General features: G+C 55.0%; 2 protein-coding genes across 3 annotated transcripts; both read right to left on the reverse strand.

Annotated features, from left to right (window-relative positions):
* Positions 1 to 27: 27 nt before the first annotated feature.
* LOC144591350 (protein lin-7 homolog B) lies at positions 28 to 11,743 on the reverse strand. Of its 2 annotated transcripts, none has more exons than XM_078395576.1 (6): positions 11,687 to 11,743; positions 9,261 to 9,379; positions 7,545 to 7,616; positions 7,044 to 7,253; positions 4,081 to 4,244; positions 28 to 257 (listed from the first exon to the last, which is right to left on the reverse strand). In XM_078395576.1, the coding sequence occupies exons 1-6, from the start codon at positions 11,721 to 11,723 to the stop codon at positions 236 to 238; spliced, it is 624 nt and encodes a 207-aa protein (XP_078251702.1). In that variant the 5' UTR covers positions 11,724 to 11,743; the 3' UTR covers positions 28 to 235. The 2 variants fall into 2 exon arrangements, with proteins under 2 accessions (XP_078251702.1, XP_078251703.1); XM_078395577.1 differs by having other exon boundaries at positions 4,053 to 4,244.
* A 5,369-nt stretch (positions 11,744 to 17,112) lies between these two features.
* On the reverse strand, positions 17,113 to 17,841 carry LOC144591351 (neurotrophin-4-like). The gene has a single exon (XM_078395578.1). It carries the CDS (start codon positions 17,824 to 17,826, stop codon positions 17,164 to 17,166), a length of 663 nt encoding a protein of 220 aa, XP_078251704.1. The 5' UTR covers positions 17,827 to 17,841; the 3' UTR covers positions 17,113 to 17,163.
* Positions 17,842 to 18,522: the final 681 nt, after the last annotated feature.

The following is an 18,522-nucleotide window of genomic DNA, read 5'->3' on the forward strand; positions in this document are numbered from 1 at the left end:
CCACATTAATGGACTGAAGCACCCACCGCACATGCCCAGACCCCCAACCCAACAGCCTCTCCCAACAACACATGCCGGCATTTATTCATGAAAAGATGATACCTCTGAACAGTGTAATTAAGCGCGTCGTTTTTCATGGTCAGACCTAAAGTGTGGGGTCACTTGGCTACACGCACAACAGCTGTGTCACATGCTTGGTAGTAGGCCCACCTCTGGAAACAGGAGCTCTGGGTGGCTATCCTCTTGATTCCAGCGACCTGCACAGAGAACGAGAAGTAAAAAGCTGCAGAATGTCACATCCAGTAACCTCAGCCTCCCCCCACAATTACATCTGTCATAAAGAATATGAACACGTACTGTTCTAAACATTTACCATACCTCCCAAACAAGATATGAATCATATACCATGCCCGTACTTCATTATATGCGTTGTAACAGAATGAGACTGTCTCACATCAGTGCTCTAATCCCAGTTTACAAACATCACACATTATAACCGGGCCTGGCTCTGGGCCAGTGGGGCTGGGCTCCAGGTCAGATATGCATCGGCCAGGGTCAGGCAGGGTCTCTACTCCACAGGTTAGCGTATTGCCACCTGTCCTTGGCTCATTCCCAATTGATTGCACCATAGAGATTAAAACAGGAAATGCTGAAAATACTCGGCAAGCCTGGCTACATCAGACAGAGTTAATGCTTCACTTGTGACGGAGGGTCTCGAGCTTGAAACATCGACTCAGTTCCCTTTGCACAGATGCTGGTGGGCTTGCTGAGTCTTTCCACAATTTGGTTTCAGTTTTAGAATTCCAGCACCTGAGGTGGTTTTGATCCACATTTCAGACCGAGCATGAAAACATCTCAACAACCCCAGTCGTGCTCACCTGGGCCATAACCCAGACCCAGTCGTGCTCACCTGGGCCGTAACCCAGACCAAGTCGTGCCCACATGGGCCATAACCCAGACCCAGTCGTGCTCACCTGGGCCATAACCCAGACCCAGTCGTGCCCACCCTGGGCCATAACCCAGACCCAGTCGTGTTCACATGGGCCATAACCCAGACTCGGTCATGCTCACATGGGCCATAACCCAGACCCAGTCGTGCTCACCTGGGCCATAATCAGTTTACGTTTCACCTTTTATCTGAGCAGATCTCTATTTTGTATATGTTTATATATTGGCTCTGAAGACAAGCATTGGTGGGAGAACATGTGACGGCAACAGTCTTTCTGCCCCCAAAATCACAAAACCACATCTCAAAGCAATCTCATCCAACCATGAAGCTATGACTTTACTAAAGACTCGTATCAGATGGTTCCTCTGGGTATTCCTGCAAGGAGCTCAGATAGGTTTGAGAATGTATTTACTCTGGAGCAGCCAAAATATCAAGGTGACTTGATTGAAATTTGTAAATAATGAATGGGATTAATGGTGTGGGTATTGATCATTGTATCATAGCGTGGTGAATGGGGCGGGCACGGAGATGTGAATTAAACCATGAACCAAAACACTGGGCGATTCCAGGGGAGCTGTGGGCCTCTGGAATGAGTTACAGCCCCGTGTGGGAGCAGTGACAGTCTGCACTGCACGCCTGTGGGAAGGAGTGGGCAGTGTTCCTGGCAAGTGCTGAGATCACAACCCAACACCGGGCACTGACCGACACCGGGCACTGACCGACACAGGGCACTGACCGACACCGACACCGGGCACTGACCAACACCGACACCGGGCACTGACCGCCACCGGGCACTGACCGACACCGACACCGGGCACTGACCGCCACCGGGCACTGACCGACACCGGGCACTGAACGACACTGGGCACTGACCGACACCGGGCACTGAACGACACCGGGCACTGAACGACACCGGGCACTGACTGACACTGGGCACTGACCGCCACCAGGCACTGACCGACAACGGGCACTAACGCCACCGGGCACTGAACGCCACCGGGCACTGACCGACACCGACACCGGGCACTGACCGACACCGGGCACTGACCGACACCGGGCACTGACCGACACCGACACCGGGCACTGACCGACACCGGGCACTGACCGACACCGACACCGGGCACTGACCGCCACTGGGCACTGACCGACACTGGGCACTGACCGCCACCGGGCACTGACCGCCACCGGGCACTGACCGCCACCGGGCACTGACCGACACCGATACCGGGCACTGACCGCCACCGACACCGGGCACTGACCGACACTAGGCACTGACCGACACCGGGCACTGACCGCCACTGGGCACTGACCGCCACCAACACCGGGAACTGACCGACACCGGGAACTGACCGACACCGACACCGGGTACTCACCGACACCGGGCACTGACCGACACTGGGCACTGACTGCCACCGACACCGGGCACTGACCGACACCGACACCGGGTACTCACCGACACCGGGCACTGACCGACACTGGGCACTGACTGCCACCGACACCGGGCACTGACCGACACCGGGCACTGACCGACACCGACACCGGGCACTGACCGACACCGGGCACTGACCGACACTGGGCACTGACCGACACCGTGCACTGACCGACACCGACACCGGGCACTGACCGACACCGGGCATTGACTGACACCGGGCACTGACCGACACCGGGCACTGACCGCCACCGGGCACTGACCGACACCGGGCACTGACCACCACCGGGCACTGACCGCCACCAGGCACTGACCGACACCGGGCACTGACCGACACCGATACCGGGCACTGACCGACACCGGGCACTGACCGCCACGGGCACTGACCGACACCGATACCGGGCACTGACCGACACCGACACCGGGCACTGACCGCCACCGACACCGGGCACTGACCAACACCGGGCACTGACCGATACCGGGCACTGACCGACACCGGGCACTGACTGCCACCGACACCGGGCACTGACCGACACCGGACACTGACCGACACCGACACCGGGCACTGACCGACACCGACACCGGGCACTGACCGACACTGACACCGGGCACAGACCGACACTGGGCACTGACCGCCACCGGATACTGACCGACACCGACACCGGGCACTGACCGACACCAGGCACTGACCGCCACCGACACCGGGCACTGACCGACACTGACACCGGGCACTGACCGCCACTGACACCGGGCACTGACCGACACTGACACCGGGCACTGACCGACAGACACCGGGCACTGACTGACACCGGGCACTGACCGACACCGGGCACTGACCGACACCGTGCACTGACCGCCACCGACACCGGGCACTGACCGACACCGGGCACTGACCGCCACCGACACCGGGCACTGACCGACACCGGACACTGACCGACACCGACACCGGGCACTCACCGACACCGGGCACTGACCGCCACCAAGCACTGACCGACACCGACACCGGGCACTGACCGACACTGACACCGGGCACTGACCGACACCGGGCACTGACCGACACCGGATAATGACCGACACCGACACCGGGCACTGACCGACACCGGGCACTGACCGACACTGACACCGGGCACTGACCGCCACCGAGCACTGACCGACACCGACACCGGGCACTGACCGACACTGACACCGGGCACTGACCGACAGACACCGGGCACTGACCGACACTGGGCACTGACCGACACTGACACCGGGCACTGACCGACACCGGGCACTGACCGACACCTGATACTGACCGACACTGACACCGGGCACTGACCGACACCGACACCGGATACTGACCGACACCGACACCGGGCACTGACCGACACTGACACCGGGCACTGACCGACACTGACACCGGGCACTGACCGACACCGGGCGTTGACTGACACTGAGGAAGACTCGGGTGGTAATTATACAGACTGGTTGCCATCATCTGTGTCTCCATAATCTCATTGAGTGCTGTGACATGGATGACATGGGTGCAGAGGCCGGGGGGGGGTGCATGGCCAGGGTGTCCCAGGTTGGTGAGCCGTTGTGGGGTGGCTATATGGAACAGCTCCCTATCCCTGAACATTTGCAGGAAGGTTTACACGAACGTTTCTGTGACTGTGCCAGTCACAAGGTGGACATTACCGGCAGCCTCTGCCTTGCTGAGACCTACGAGTAGCTGGTGTGTTGCTGCCTGCGTCGAGCTGTCCTCATCTTCTCAAAGCGAGCCTCCATCTCCTCCAGCACCTTGGGCGTGTAACGCACCACCAGTTTCACCGTGCCCTGCGCCGCCTTCAGCAGCTCCACTGCCATCTCGTGCTGCTCCCCCTCCACGCTCTGCACAGGCGGCGACCAAAGAAAGCAGCCGTGAGTCTCAGTGGTGCCATGGAGTGAAACATAGCTTTCCAAACAATAATGCGTCGACTACCACTCCTGTGTCTTGGCCCTTTGCCTCAATCAAACAGCGAGGCTGGGTGAGGAATTACATGACACATACAACACAGTAACAGGCCATTCGGCCCAACCAGTTCATGCTGACGTTTAAGTTCCACTCTGTCCTCATTTAAACCTGTCAGCTCAATCCTCTATATTCTTCCACATCATGCCCTTGTCCAACCTCCCATTAAATGCATCTGTGAGATTTGTTTCAAACTCAGCTTTAAGAAAGAAACGGCAGGTGTTGGTGCCAACAGAGTGGTGGAGGAGTCTGGGGAGAGGGACTCGGGGAGTGGTAGACAAGCTATGGGGCGAGGAGGAGAATGGGGCAAAGTGTATCAGACTTTCTGTGGAGTCGGCACTGAGCAGAGAGGACATCAAACAGGCCAACAGAGGCACAGGCATGCAGAGCCAGCACAGACATGCATTAGGAAGAACAGCAGCACAGGCATGCAGGGCCAGGACAGCCATGCATCCAGTAGCACAGCAGCACAGGCATGCTGAGCCAGCACAGCCATGCATTACATAGCACAGTAGCACAGGCATGCAGAGCCAGCACAGACATGCATCCAGCCCCCTCCACAGCCGCGATCTGCAACATCTCGGGAAAAAAAGTGCAAGGCAGAATAAATATTCTGTGTGTTTGTGAGGTGCAGTTGTTGCCAAAAGGGAAGGATCGATGCCCACTGCACCACATCCACCTCTTGCACAGCACACCAGCAGTGTTAGCCACCACAGCCCTGCTTGGCGGCAGGCGAAGGAATGTCTCCACAGTGCTGACCGTTTACCACAGCCTTGATGCTGGAACAAGAACTACACCTTTACCACACAGGTACCGCAAGCACAGCTATTTACACGACATGCTCTTTAAACGGACATTGTAAAGGGGAGCACAGCATGTGTCCTGTGGCTGAGCATGTCCAACCTGTCAACCTTGGTCACCAGACAAGGTGCATGAATACACTGAGACTAGAAACAGAACAGGTGACACTCCATCAGGGGGAAGGGACTGTTACATAAAAGCCCATGGTGAGAGGTAATATCTCCCCTCCTCAGGGGCACCCATGACTTATGGTGTTTCTCTGTCCAAGGGTGTAGAGGAGACAGAATGTATTCAGAATGCAGACTGATAAGATTGTTGGGGAACCGAGAGGATGGGGAGAGAGCGGTACTGAGGCAGAACTGGATCGGCTGTTGTCTTGTTTAGCGATGGAACTCATGTTCTTAAGAGGGTCCCAGCCCAAAACATCACCTGACCCTGTCCTGCACAGATGCTGCCTGGCTGCTGATGCACTCCAGCACTGTGTGTGTGTTCTTTTTACAACCTATTCCTGCTCCTGTTTCTTATAATATATTCCTTTATTCGTCCCACACCGGGGAAATTTACAAAATTTAATAAATTGTGTTTATTATTTTTATTTCAGATCCTCAGCAACAGAGATCCTATAGCCGAGGCAAGGTCTATCACCGTAACAACCCAACAGTGGGTTGAAAGATACGGGTGGGGTTAACTCCGACCTTTGTGAAGGCTGGAAGAGAGAAACTGCTGGCCCATGTGTCAGGCAAGTCGCTGGCACCAGGCAGACTCTGCCCAAATGACCATCGCTCACCCTGACTGGAACTCGCCAGTCTTCAAGCTGGAGTACCCACGTACAGCTCTGAGCCCTGCACATTGTGGCTAAACCTGCCCTGGAAGCGGTGCAGTGTAGATTCACTGAACCACATCGAGTGAGTCACAAGCTAAACAAACTGAGGGCAAATCACAGCGACACAGCTTTATTTCCCCTGGGTTCAGGGGCAATCTGAGTAACGTTTGAAGATAAGGATGTGTGGATCAAGAGAAATTACTGCTTCTGGAGATGAGAACAGGAACGAGACGTTCACTATAAAAGTAGAGATAGATTGCTTGGATCTTGTGTCAGGAAGAACTTCTTTGGATGGAGACTGTTGGGAATGGAGACCTCTCACCCCCAAAGGTTGAGCAGACTTGAAGTCACTAACAGTGCTGAACCTTAGATTGATGGACACAAAATGCTGGAGTAACTCAGCGGGACAGGCAGCATCTCTGGAGAAAAAGAATAGGTCACGTTTCGGGTCGAGACCCTTTTAAAGATTGATGGAATGCTGTTTGCTAACAGTTGCAGGGATACGTGGGCTAGCTTCAATGCTCTCTCTGGCACGTAACAGAAAGGCACTGCTCAACACACTTGCTCATCACCCACTCACTCTATCAGTCTATGAGTGTTTGACAGCACTGGGCCTCTATTCACTGGAGTTTAGAAGGATGAGGGGGGAAACTTACTGAATAGTGAAAAGCTTGGATAGAGTGGATGTGGAGGATGTTTCCACAAGTGGGAGAGTCTAGGATCAGAGGGCACAGCCTCAGAATAAAAGGACGTTCTTTTAGGAAGGAGATGAGGAAGAATTTTTTTTAGTCAGAAGGTGGTGAATCTGTGGAATTCTTTGCCACAGATGGCTGTGGAGGCCAAGTTAATGGATATTTTTAAGACAGGAAAAGATGGATTCTTGATTGGTACCGGTGTCAGGGGTTATGGGGAGAAGGCAGGTGAATGGGGTTAGGAGGGAGAGATAGATCAGTCATGATTGAATGGTGGAGTAGATTTGATGGGTCGAATGGCCTAATTCTGCTCCTATCACTTATGACCTTATAAACAATGTATATTAAACGTGATCACCCACCACTCCATTAACGGAGAGAAGCTGATCTCCACGTTTCAGTCCCCCGTGTCTGTCAGCTACTCCTCCGGGAATGATCCGGGAGATGTAGATGGGGGAGTTCTGCTCCTTCCCACCCATGATGTTGAAGCCGAGCCCCTCCTCGGTCTTGGGAAGCTCCACAACACGAGGGTGAGCGTGCCCCTCACTGGCTGCAAACGCTGCCACCGTCGCCTGCACTCCGGGAGGGAAGACATTAGTCGTCAAGCAGGGAACTACGACAGACAGACTTGTATTTATATAGCCCCCTTCACGTTCTGACCACAAAGAACTAAAATCATTTTACAGTCAACAAAATACTTTCCAAAACATTGTCACCGTTTGTATGAATGGAAGCAGGTAATGTGTGCACAGCAAGATCCCACAACTAGTTTAGACTCGAGCTGAGCTCATGAAAGGAGCTATAAGAATGTACACCACCCCAGAGAATCTGGACATGACCTGCATCCAGCAACTGATCATTACCTTGGCTGTCGCATGAGCTCTGATCTCGGGGCTGCCATTGATGTCAAGTGTCTCGTACAGCTGTTCATATACCTGGAATGAGAAACATCCCTTCATTAAGAGTCCTCACTCTTGCAACGCGCATTACACCACTGATCCTGTCCAAAGGGCAACTATTGTGAAGTAACAAAACTACACGAGGAAAGATAAAATAAATGGCAGGTAAGAATCATCTCTGAGTATGTGTGGTGTTGCTAATCTTGTCAGACACCACTGCTAAAGTTCACCCATGCCAGCACAAGCCAGTCCCCATCTTCAGGACCCTCAGGGGAAATACAGAAGCCTCTGTAGCAGAGCGAGCCCACGTTACCCTGCATCATTAATGAGCTGCACTATGCTCTTCAGAAATTAGTGGAATAGACTAATAACTATAATTACCCAAGAACAATAGTTATTCACTGGTGGATTATAAACTAATACCAACCTATCTCCTGTGGCATCTTCATGGTATAATTATAACAACAGGACCATTAATCAACAGTAGGCAGCATGTTTGCCTGCAAGATTTTTAAAAATGACTCGTGGATCCCCCCATGGAGTTGCACACAGAATAACCATGGAATGTAGGCTTCAGATGAAGCCGTGTTAGGTAGCAAGAAATAACTCGCAATGCAAGTCTGCTCCACATCCGTATCAGCCTCTCTCATCACCACTTGTACGTTGTGGATGAGAGTGAAGGGAAAGGCGTGTGTGCGTGTTTGTGTGCGTGTGTACACTTGCCTGCAGGAGATGTCCTCAGTGTGTCTACTGTACGGAGGGATGGAGTGGACACGTGTGACTATTGGACAGAGGGATGGAGTGAAGAATGATCTACTGGACTGAGTGGACAGTGTGTCCACTGGACGGAGTGGACAGTGTGTCCACTGGACGGAGTGGACAGTGTGTCCACTGGACTGAAGCATGATCTTTGTACAGTCCGATCCCATTGCATGCAGGGTTTTGGAGAGTGAATGTATGATAGGTTGATTAGTATCACAGTTGTAAACAAGTGCAGTCTTCAGGTAAAGTCTGCCTGGTGGGTGTGTGGTGGAATGGACGGAGGAGATGGGACAGAGGCTTTAGGTACAAAGCAGCACCAGTGAGCATAGAGGGACGTATAGTCTGCAGGGGTTTCCACTCCAAATGTAAATAACCGAACTGGAAGATTGTCCCAACTATTTCCCAGGGTGAAAATTCCATACTATAATCGCATTCCATTTTAAATCTTCATAATTATTTTTTTTGTTTTAAAAGGATGTCAGAATAAAATATGGGACTGAGCTTTAGGGAAGCACAAGGGGGAAGTCAGAGGGGGGAATCAGGAAAAGGAGGAGCACGCAGAGTGGTTTACAAGATAAGGTTCACTGAGTTGTGACTGCACACTGAACAGACTGAGTTTTGCACAGAAGGTAGACACAAAATGCTGGAGTAACTCAGCGGGTCAGGCAGCATCTCTGGAGAGAAGAAATAGGTGGCGTTTCAGGTCAGAGGCCTTCTTCAGACTGAAAGATAGGGGTGAGGGTTGGGGGACCCGAACTGTCACTCATTCCTTCTCTCCAGAGATGCTGCCTGTCCTGCTGGATTACTCCAGCACTTTGTGTCGATCTTCGGCGTAAACCAGCATCTGCAGTTCCTTCCTGCACACCGAGATTTTCGCACACGTGTGAGCATTGGCACAGTCGAGAACCACACACTGACCTCTCGGATAGCGGAGCAGAACTTGCTCTGAAGAACTCGCTGCAAGGTCTGCAGCTTCTGTGGCGGAACGTTGCCACTTCGCTGTAACTTCTCCAGCAGTTCAATGGCCCTGGCGACATCTGGAACACATGGGAGCAGGAGAGGAGAGTGACGCTGTGCAGAGCCCACTGGACCTGGGATCCTCTTCCCCCCAGCTTCAGGGCTGCATACGTAAGTAACTCCAGGACATTATCTCTCTGATGTTAACTCAGCTGCTTTAGCACAGATGCTGCCTGACCTGCTGGATAATTTTAGCTCAATGTTTTTATTATGCATCTGCAGCATCTGCAATTCTTTTGTTTTTCAAGGTTGCAGAGAACCTTTATAAAACACAGATTAAGTCGCAACTGGAATATCTCATACTGTAGTGGCCTGGCGGAGGCCAGAGAAAAGGCAAGACGCCAGGCCTGATCCGCCACAATACTATTTCAAGCTACCGCAAATAAAGGAGGTCTTGCAAGTCTGAGGGAGGGTGCACAAAAGATGTACTGGAATGATTTGAAAGATGTTATGGTTAATTAAATGGAAAATATGCAAATATTTAGCAGGGTAGATTGCATCTGTGGAGAGAGAAATGGAGTTAGCATTTCACGTCAGCATAGATATGGTGGGTTTAAGGGCCTGTGTCGGCATTGATTGCCTCGATGAGTAGACTGAAGAAAGTTGGATTGTTTATTCAAGAGCAGGGAGGAGATGCAATAGAGGTGTCCAAGTTCAGTGTGGATTTAAACAGGACACAGATAGAAGCTGCCCCACCTGTGTGTTCATGGACAAGAGTACTCACAGTGACAGGCAAAGGTTGAGAGGGAATGATAGAGCAGCCATGATTGAATGGCGGTGTAGACCCGATGGACTGAATGGCCTAATCCTACTACAATGTCCTACGGTACTTGAGGGGAAAGGAAAGAGGGATCAGAACCTGAAAGACAACGTTTTCACATAAATGTGGTGGATATATGGAACGAGCTGCCAGAGGAAGCAGTTGAGACAGGTACTATAAGAGCATTTAAGAGGCATTTGGACAGGTACATGAATAGGAAAGGTGTTGAGGTACGTGGGCCAAATGCAGGCAGGTGGGATTAGTATAGGTGGGGCATCTTGGTCAGCATTGGCGAGTTGGCTTGAAGGCTCTGTTTCCGTGCTTGGTGACTTTATGACTTGGCCTGCAACAAACTATGTCTTGGTGTCATAGAGTCATAGAGTGATACAGTGTGGAAGGGGCCCTTCGGCCCAACTTGCCCACACCAGCCAACATGCTACACTAGTCCCACCTGCCTGCCTGCAAGCACTGGTAATTCAGTCCTTGTCGAGATGTCTCCATGTTCTGAGAATATCTCTTGGGAATCGACCACAGTTTTAACCACCTTCTGCTGGAAATTTCAACAATAATACAACTCCTAACCTCTCAACTTTAACTCACGCTCTTTGTATTCAAAGGTGTTCTACTATTTACACTATCTATGTTACCCTATCTGTAATTGGAAGAACATTTCCATTCTAGTCCTACAGTTCAGACAGTGGAGAGCTCAAGAGAGGCTGGTGGTAAGGTGCTTTGAGATGTCCCGAACTGTCCGGCGTCACATAGCCTGGGCCCAGGCCCGGCCCTATCTCTCTCATAACCTGGGCCCGCGGCACCCAACCCCCCACACCCCAGGGGCCTCACACACACCCGACCCCCCACACCCCAGGGGCCTCACACACACCCCCGCTCCTCACACACCCGGTGCCAAGTACACACCCCCCACACACCTGGGGCCCCACCCCCACACCACCCCCACACAAACACACACCCCCTCCCAACACACACACGCCCCCACACACACGCCCCCATACACACACCCCCACACACACCACCCCCACACACACACACACCCTCCCAACACACACACGCCCCCACCCACACACACCCCCTCCCAACACACACACGCCCCCACACACACACCCCCTCCCAACACACACACGCCCCCTCCCAACACACACACGCCCCCACACACACACACGCCCCCACACACACACACGCCCCCACACACACACCCACACACACTCCCACCCCCCACGCCCCCACACACACTCCCACCCCCCACACACGCCCCCACACACACGCCCCCACACACACGCCCCCACACACACGCCCCCACACACACTCCCCCACACACACCCCCACACACCAACACACACAACAACCCCCCCCCCCCCCCCACCACCCTCCGGATCTCAGTGATGGCGTATCGGCAATCAAACACCAGCGCGCCCCCAGCCCTGGCCCGCGGACACACCCGGCACATCGCCCCCCTCTCCCTCTCTCCCCTCTCCCCTCTCCCTCTCTCCCCTCTCCCCCCCCCAGGGCCCGGACATATCCCCCCCGGCGCGGCGCCCCCCGCCTCCACCTCTCTCCAATGACAGATTCTCCGCCAGCGCCGCCATGGTGAAGCCGCTGTCACGTGACCCGCCCTGGCGACGCCCCGCCCCTAGTGCCATGGCAACCACTCCTCCCTCCCCCTGCCACCCGCACTCCCGCCACTGGCGGCGCTGCTCCACCGCCGGACCCGCTGCCACCCCCACTCCCGCCACTGGCGGCGCTGCTCCACTGGCCGGACCCCCTACCACCCCCACCCCCGCCACTGGCGGCGCTGCTCAAGTCAAGTCAAGTCAAATTTATTTGTCACATACACATACAATACAATACAATACAATATATCTTTATTGTCATTGTACCCAGGGGTTCAACGAGATTGGGAATGCGCCTCCCATACGATGCAATAATTTAAGTAATTAACAGCAACCCAACGAAATGAAACAATTGTAACAGTTTTTTTAGACAGGGTAAAGTGCAAGTTGATCTATGCGTTGTGGCCATCCGGCTCAGCAGGACCGGTTCATAGCAGCTATGGCCCTGGGGATGAAGCTGTTCCTGAGTCTGGAGGTGCGGGCGTAGAAGGCCTTGTATCGTCTGCCCGATGGAAGGAGTTCGAACAGACTGTTGCAGGGGTGTGAAGAGTCTTTGTGGATGCTGGTGGCTTTTCTGAGGCATCGTGTGTTGTAGATGCCCTCCAAGTCTGGTAGCTGTGTTCCGATGGCCCTCTGAGCTCTATGGACTACCCGCTGTAGAGCTTTCCTTTCTGCCTCCGTGCAGCTGAGGTACCACACAGGGATGCCATGTGTTAGGATGCTCTCTATGGTGCAGCGGTAGAAGGTCGTCAGCAGCTGTTGGGGTAGACCAGACTTTTGCAGTGTTCTTAAGTAGAACAGTCTTTGTTGTGCCTTCTTGACCAGCGCAGCAGTGTTATTGGACCATGTTAGGTCCTCCGAAATGTGAGTGCCCAGAAACTTGAAGCTGGACACTCTCTCCACACTGTTCCCGTTGATAGAGATCGGGGCATATTCCCCGTTATGTGACCTACGGAAGTTGATGATCAGCTCCTTGGTCTTGGTGGTATTTAGGGACAGGTTGTTATCCGAGCACCAGTCCGCCAGGTTCTGCACCTCCGCTCTATAGTTTGTTTCATCCCCGTTGGTGATAAGCCCGATCACCGTTGTGTCGTCTGCAAACTTGACAATGGTGTTGGTGTCGAATGCAGGAACACAGTCGTGTGTGAAGAGGGAGTAGAGCATGGGGCTCAGAACACAGCCCTGTGGTGTGCCGGTACTCAGGGTGATAGTGGAGGACAGGTGCGGGCCCATTCTCACTGCCTGCGGTCGTTCCAGCAGGAAGTCCAGGATCCAGTCACATAATGACGAGCTGAGGCCTAGCTGGTGGAGTTTGGTGATGAGCTTGGTGGGGATGACCGTGTTGAAGGCGGAGCTATAGTCTATGAATAGCATCCTCACGTACGTGCCCTGTCTCTCTAGGTGAGTCAGGACAGTGTGAAGAGCCAGAGAGCTGCCGTCCTCTGTGGATCTATTTGCCCTGTATGCAAATTGATGTGGGTCCAGTGAGTCAGGGATGCTGGATTTGATGTGTGAGAGGACCAGCCTCTCAAAGCACGATGTGCAGTGAAATGAAAGTGGCAATGCCTGCGGGTTGTGCACAAAAAGAATTACAGTTACAGCATATAAATAAAGTTAATAAGTTACTATTAGTGTCAACAAAAATTTAGTCTCTGGGGTTATAAAAGTTGACAGTCCTGATGGCCTGTGGGAAGAAGCTCCGTCTCATCCTCTCCGTTTTCACAGCGTGACAGTGGAGGCGTTTGCCTGATCGTAGCATCTGGAACAGTCCGTTACTGGGGTGGCAGGGGTCCCTCATGATCTTACTTGCTCTGGATCTGCACCTCCTGATGTATAGGTCCTGCAGGGGGATGAGTGTAGTTCCCATGGTGCGTTCTGCCGAACGCACTACTCTCTGCAGGGCCATCCTGTCCTGGGCAGAGCTGTTCCCAAACCAGACTGTAATGTTGCCGGACAGGATGCTCTCTACAGCCCCAGAGTAGAAGCAATGAAGGATCTTCAGAGACACTCTGAATTTCCTCAGTTGTCTAAGGTGGTAAAGGCGCTGCTTAGCCTTACCCACCAGTGCGGCAATGTGCGTTGCCCACGTCAGATCCTCTGTGATGCAGACTCCCAAGTATTTAAAACAGCTCACCCTATTCACAATCGACCCATTTATCTCTAGTGGCGTGTACGTCCTTGGATGTTTAGCCCTTCTGAAGTCCACAATCAGCTCCTTTGTTTTAGTGACATTCAAGAGGAGGCTATTGTCCTGACACCAGAGTGCCAGATCAGCCACCTCCTCCCGGTAGGCCTTCTCATCGTTGTTGGAGATCCGGCCCACCACCACAGTGTCATCAGCAAACTTGATGATGGAGTTTGAGCTGAACCTGGTCCCACAGTCATGTGTGTACAGGGAGTACAGTAGGGGGCTAAGGACGCAACCCTGGGGGGATCCTATGTTCAGGGTGAGGGAGTTAGATGTGTGTTCCCCATCCTGACCACTTGGGGCCTGGCAGTGAGAAAGTCCAGGACCCAGGCACACAGAGGGGTGCTAAGCCCCAGTTCCAGCAGCTTCTCAACCAGTCTGCTGGGGACTATTGTGTTGAATGCTGAACTAAAGTCAATGAACAGCATCCTCACATAGGCCCTCTGGCTGTCCAGATGAGAGAGAGCGGTGCCGGTTCTACTGCTCCACCGGCCGGGACCCCCTGCCACCCCCACTCCCGCCACTGGCGGCGCTGCTCCACCCCTCCCTCCAGGGACAAGGGACATGGGGAGAAGGCAGGGACTGATTGTGAATGATCAACCATGACCACAGTGAATGGCTCAAATGGCCGAATGGCCTCTTCCTGCACCTACTTTTCTATGTTTCTATGTTTCTAAAATCCTGCTGTAATTTTTGAGTTAATCATCTGAGTTAATCTTCTGGATCAGGCCACCACGAGGGACCTTGTCAAAAACCTTATTAAAGTCTTGCAGGCAACATCCACTGCCCTACCCTCATCAATCATCTCCATTACCTTTCATCGAATGTATGAGACATGACCTCCCTCTCATGAACCACGCTGACCAACCCTAATGAGACCATGCCTTTCCAATTGCTAGTAAATCCTGTCCCGAAGAATATTGTCCGATCATTCCCCTGCCCCAGATGCAAGGCTCACAGGCCTATAATGTCCTGTATTATTTCAATTGCCTTTCTTAGAGGAACATCACTGTCTGTCATCCTGTGGCGAAACAGAATGCAAAGATCTCGACTGAGGGCCCAGCAATCTCCTGCCTTCCTCGCTCAACACCCTGCCATAGAGATGAGAAGATACAAACGAGGGCACCAGGAGTTTGGACAGGTGACAGATTTAGCAGATTCAGCAGCTTAGCAGACGGAGTACATCCTGGTAACTATATTGTAGAAACAATGAACTGCAGATGCTGGTTTATGAAAAAGGATACCGAGTGCTGGAGTAACTTCGCGAGTCAGGCAGCTTCTCGGGATAAGTGAGATTTCGGCTGCCTGTCCCGCTGAGTTACTCCAGCATTTTGTGTCAATAATTACTTCCCCATTTTGTGGGGAAAGAGGGGTACTGGGAAAAGGGGAGGTCCCCCTCCCTCCCCCCCTTCCCCCCTTCCCTCCCCCCCCTCCCTCCCCCCTCCCTCCACCTCCCCCCCTTCCCTCCACCTCCCCCCCTTCCCCCCTCCCCCCTTCCCCCCTCCCCTCCTCCCTCCACACCTCCCTCCTCCCTCCCCCCTCCCTCCCCGCCTCACGGTTACAATGGAAACCCTACGAGGACGGGCCCAACGGGGAAAGAGGGGTACTGGGAAAAGGGGAGGTCCCCCTCCCTCCCCCTCCCCCCCTACCCCTCTCCCTCCACACCTCCCTCCTCCCTCCCTCCCCCTTCCCTCCCTCCCCTCCCTCCCCCTCCCCTCCTCCCTCCACAGTTCTGGGTCCCCATGTTAGGGCCCCTACCCTGTCTCAGCGCCGGGCGCTCTCTAAGGACTGGGAGCTGGTGTCGGGGCCGGGGCCTCTGGTAGGGCTGGGACCCAGTTTCGGGGCTGGGAGCCGGTGTCGGGACCGGGGCCTCTGGTGGGGCTGGGAGCCGGTGTCGGGGCCGGGACCCGGTGTCGAGGGCCCACCCCTCTCTCGGAGCCGGACTATCTGAGTGCGGGGACCTGGTGTAGGGACCGGGGACTCTGGTGGGGCTGGGAGCCGGTGTCGGGACCGGGGCCTCTGGTAGGGCTGGGAGCCGGTGTCGGGGCTGGGACCCGGTGTCGGGACCGGGACCCGGTGTCGGGACCGGGGCCTCTGGTGGGGCTGGGAGCCGGTGTCGGGGCTGGGAGCCGGTGTCGGGGCTGGGAGCCGGTGTCGGGGCCGGGGCCTCTGGTGGGGCTGGGAGCCGGTGTCGGGGCTGGGAGCCGGTGTCGGGGCTGGGAGCCGGTGTCGGGGCTGGGAGCCGGTGTCTGGGCCGGGGCCTCTGGTGGGGCTGGGAGCCGGTGTCGGGGCCGGGGCCTCTGGCGGGGCTGGGAGCCGGTGTCGGGGCTGGGAGCCGGTGTCGGGGCTGGGAGCCGGTGTCGGGGCTGGGAGCCGGTGTCGGGGCTGGGAGCCGGTGTCGGGGCCGGGGCCTCTGGTGGGGCTGGCAGCCGGTGTCGGGGCCGGGGCCTCTGGTGGGGCTGGGAGCCGGTGTCGGGGCCGGGGCCTCTGGTGGGGCTGGGAGCCGGTGTCGGGGCTGGGACCCGGTGTCGGGGCTGGGAGCCGGTGTCGGGGCTGGGAGCCGGTGTCGGGGCTGGGAGCCGGTGTCGGGGCCGGGGCCTCTGGTGGGGCTGGGAGCCGGTGTCGGGGCTGGCAGCCGGTGTCGGGGCCGGGGCCTCTGGTGGGGCTGGGAGCCGGTGTCGGGGCTGGGAGCCGGTGTCGGGGCTGGGAGCTGGTGTCGGAGCTGGGAGCCGGTGTCGGGGCTGGGAGCCGGTGTCGGGGCTGGGAGCCGGTGTCGGGGCCGGGGCCTCTGGTGGGGCTGGGAGCCGGTGTCGGGGCTGGGAGCCGGTGTCGGGGCCGGGGCCTCTGGTGGGGCTGGGAGCCGGTGTCGGGGCCGGGGCCTCTGGCGGGGCTGGGAGCCGGTGTCGGGGCCGGGGCCTCTGGTGGGGCTGGCAGCCGGTGTCGAGGGCCCACCCCTCTGTCGGAGCCGGACTATCTGAGTGCGGGGACCCGGCGTTGGGACCAGGGATGGACACCGGGCAGTCGGAGCTGCAGTAAGACACGTCGCCGCTAGGTGAAGAATAATATATTTCAAAATACAATAAGTTAATACAAACAGTACCAATGTGTAAATTCAGGAATAAATACAGCAGTTCAATGTATAAACATCATTTTTACATGCAATCCATAAAACTCGGTGAAATAATTTATATACTTTATATATTTACAGCAACATAGATAGGAGGCAGCTCACAGTCTGCCTGTCCGGTTGATAAGTGTACACACACACGAGGTATCTATCCGGATCCAGCGCCACCCCGTGCGCTTCAACGTGTCCACTGTCAGAGCTCGCACGTACGACTGTTTGGTCTTGCACTCGGAGATCCAGTGGCGCTTGTCTACGCCCCTGCAGCCGCCCTGCGCCGTGGACGAGCGCTCGTTACATTTGGTCTCGTAGAAGTACTGTTTGAGTGGGCCGGTGGAGGTGGGCACGTCGGTCAGGATGGTGACCACTTTGCCCAGAACGTCCACAGCCACCCGCCGGTCCGTCACCCACTGACTGCTGCTGTCACACACCGACAGGTCACCTCTCCGGGACGGGTCCACGCCCGCCGGCCCCGCCGGCCCCGACTGCCTCCTCGCCCGCGCTGTCCTGTTGGCCACGGCGCTCTGACCGAGAGACTCCTCCATGATGAACAGTAGCGGCGGGTCACCAGGCGGCCGCGGCGCCAGCACCACCCGCGGCGAATAGAAGTCCCATTCCTTGCCCGCCACGTCCAGCACCACCTCATCACCGTCCGCCTCGCCCTCCTCCAGCACCGGCCCGCCCCGCGCCGCGCCGCTCGACTGCACCGGAGCCGTCCGGACCTGCCCGAGATACAACGCCATCATGGTGTAGTGAAAAGGGGCCATCCCTCTACGTCCTGGCTGACCTGCGGGCACAGAGGGGAAAGTTAATCCCCAACACAAACCCTCATAGACCCCCCCCCCCACCCCAAACACACACACACACACACACACACACACACACATATACATATACATATACATACACACATACATACACACACACATATACATATACATACACACACACACATACATACATACATACACACACACACACATACATACATACATACATACACACATACACACACACACATATATACATACATACATACACACACACACATATACATACATACATACACACACACATATACATACATACATACATACACACACACACATACATACACACATATACATACACACACGCCTACACACACACGCACACACACACATATAACATACACACACATATACATACATACATACACACACACATATACATACATACATACATACACACACACACATACATACACACATATACATACACACACGCCTACACACACACGCACACACACACATATAACATACATACATACACACACGCCTACATACGCGCGCACACACGCACACACATACACACACACACAAACACCAACACACACACAAACACCAACACACACAGGCCTGCAGGGAGAGGACAGGGTGAGACACATACACCGTTTTTGCGGACATATTCAACCTCTCATTACT

The sequence above is a fragment of the Rhinoraja longicauda genome, unplaced genomic scaffold (genome assembly GCF_053455715.1).
Source record: "Rhinoraja longicauda isolate Sanriku21f unplaced genomic scaffold, sRhiLon1.1 Scf000895, whole genome shotgun sequence".
In the NCBI taxonomy this organism is placed as follows: domain Eukaryota; kingdom Metazoa; phylum Chordata; class Chondrichthyes; order Rajiformes; family Arhynchobatidae; genus Rhinoraja; species Rhinoraja longicauda.

Coding starts and splice junctions, on each gene's coding strand:
- LOC144591351 (XM_078395578.1), bottom strand. CDS start 17,826: ATGGCCCCTTTTCACTACACCATGATGGCGTTGTATCTCGGGCAGGTC.
- LOC144591350 (XM_078395576.1), bottom strand. CDS start 11,723: ATGGCGGCGCTGGCGGAGAATCTGTCATTGGAGAGAG. Junction 9,380..11,686: donor GAATCTGTCATTGGAGAGAG/GTGGAGGCGGGG, acceptor CATGTGTTCCAG/ATGTCGCCAGGGCCATTGAA. Junction 7,617..9,260: donor TCTGCTCCGCTATCCGAGAG/GTCAGTGTGTGG, acceptor TTCTCATTCCAG/GTATATGAACAGCTGTACGA.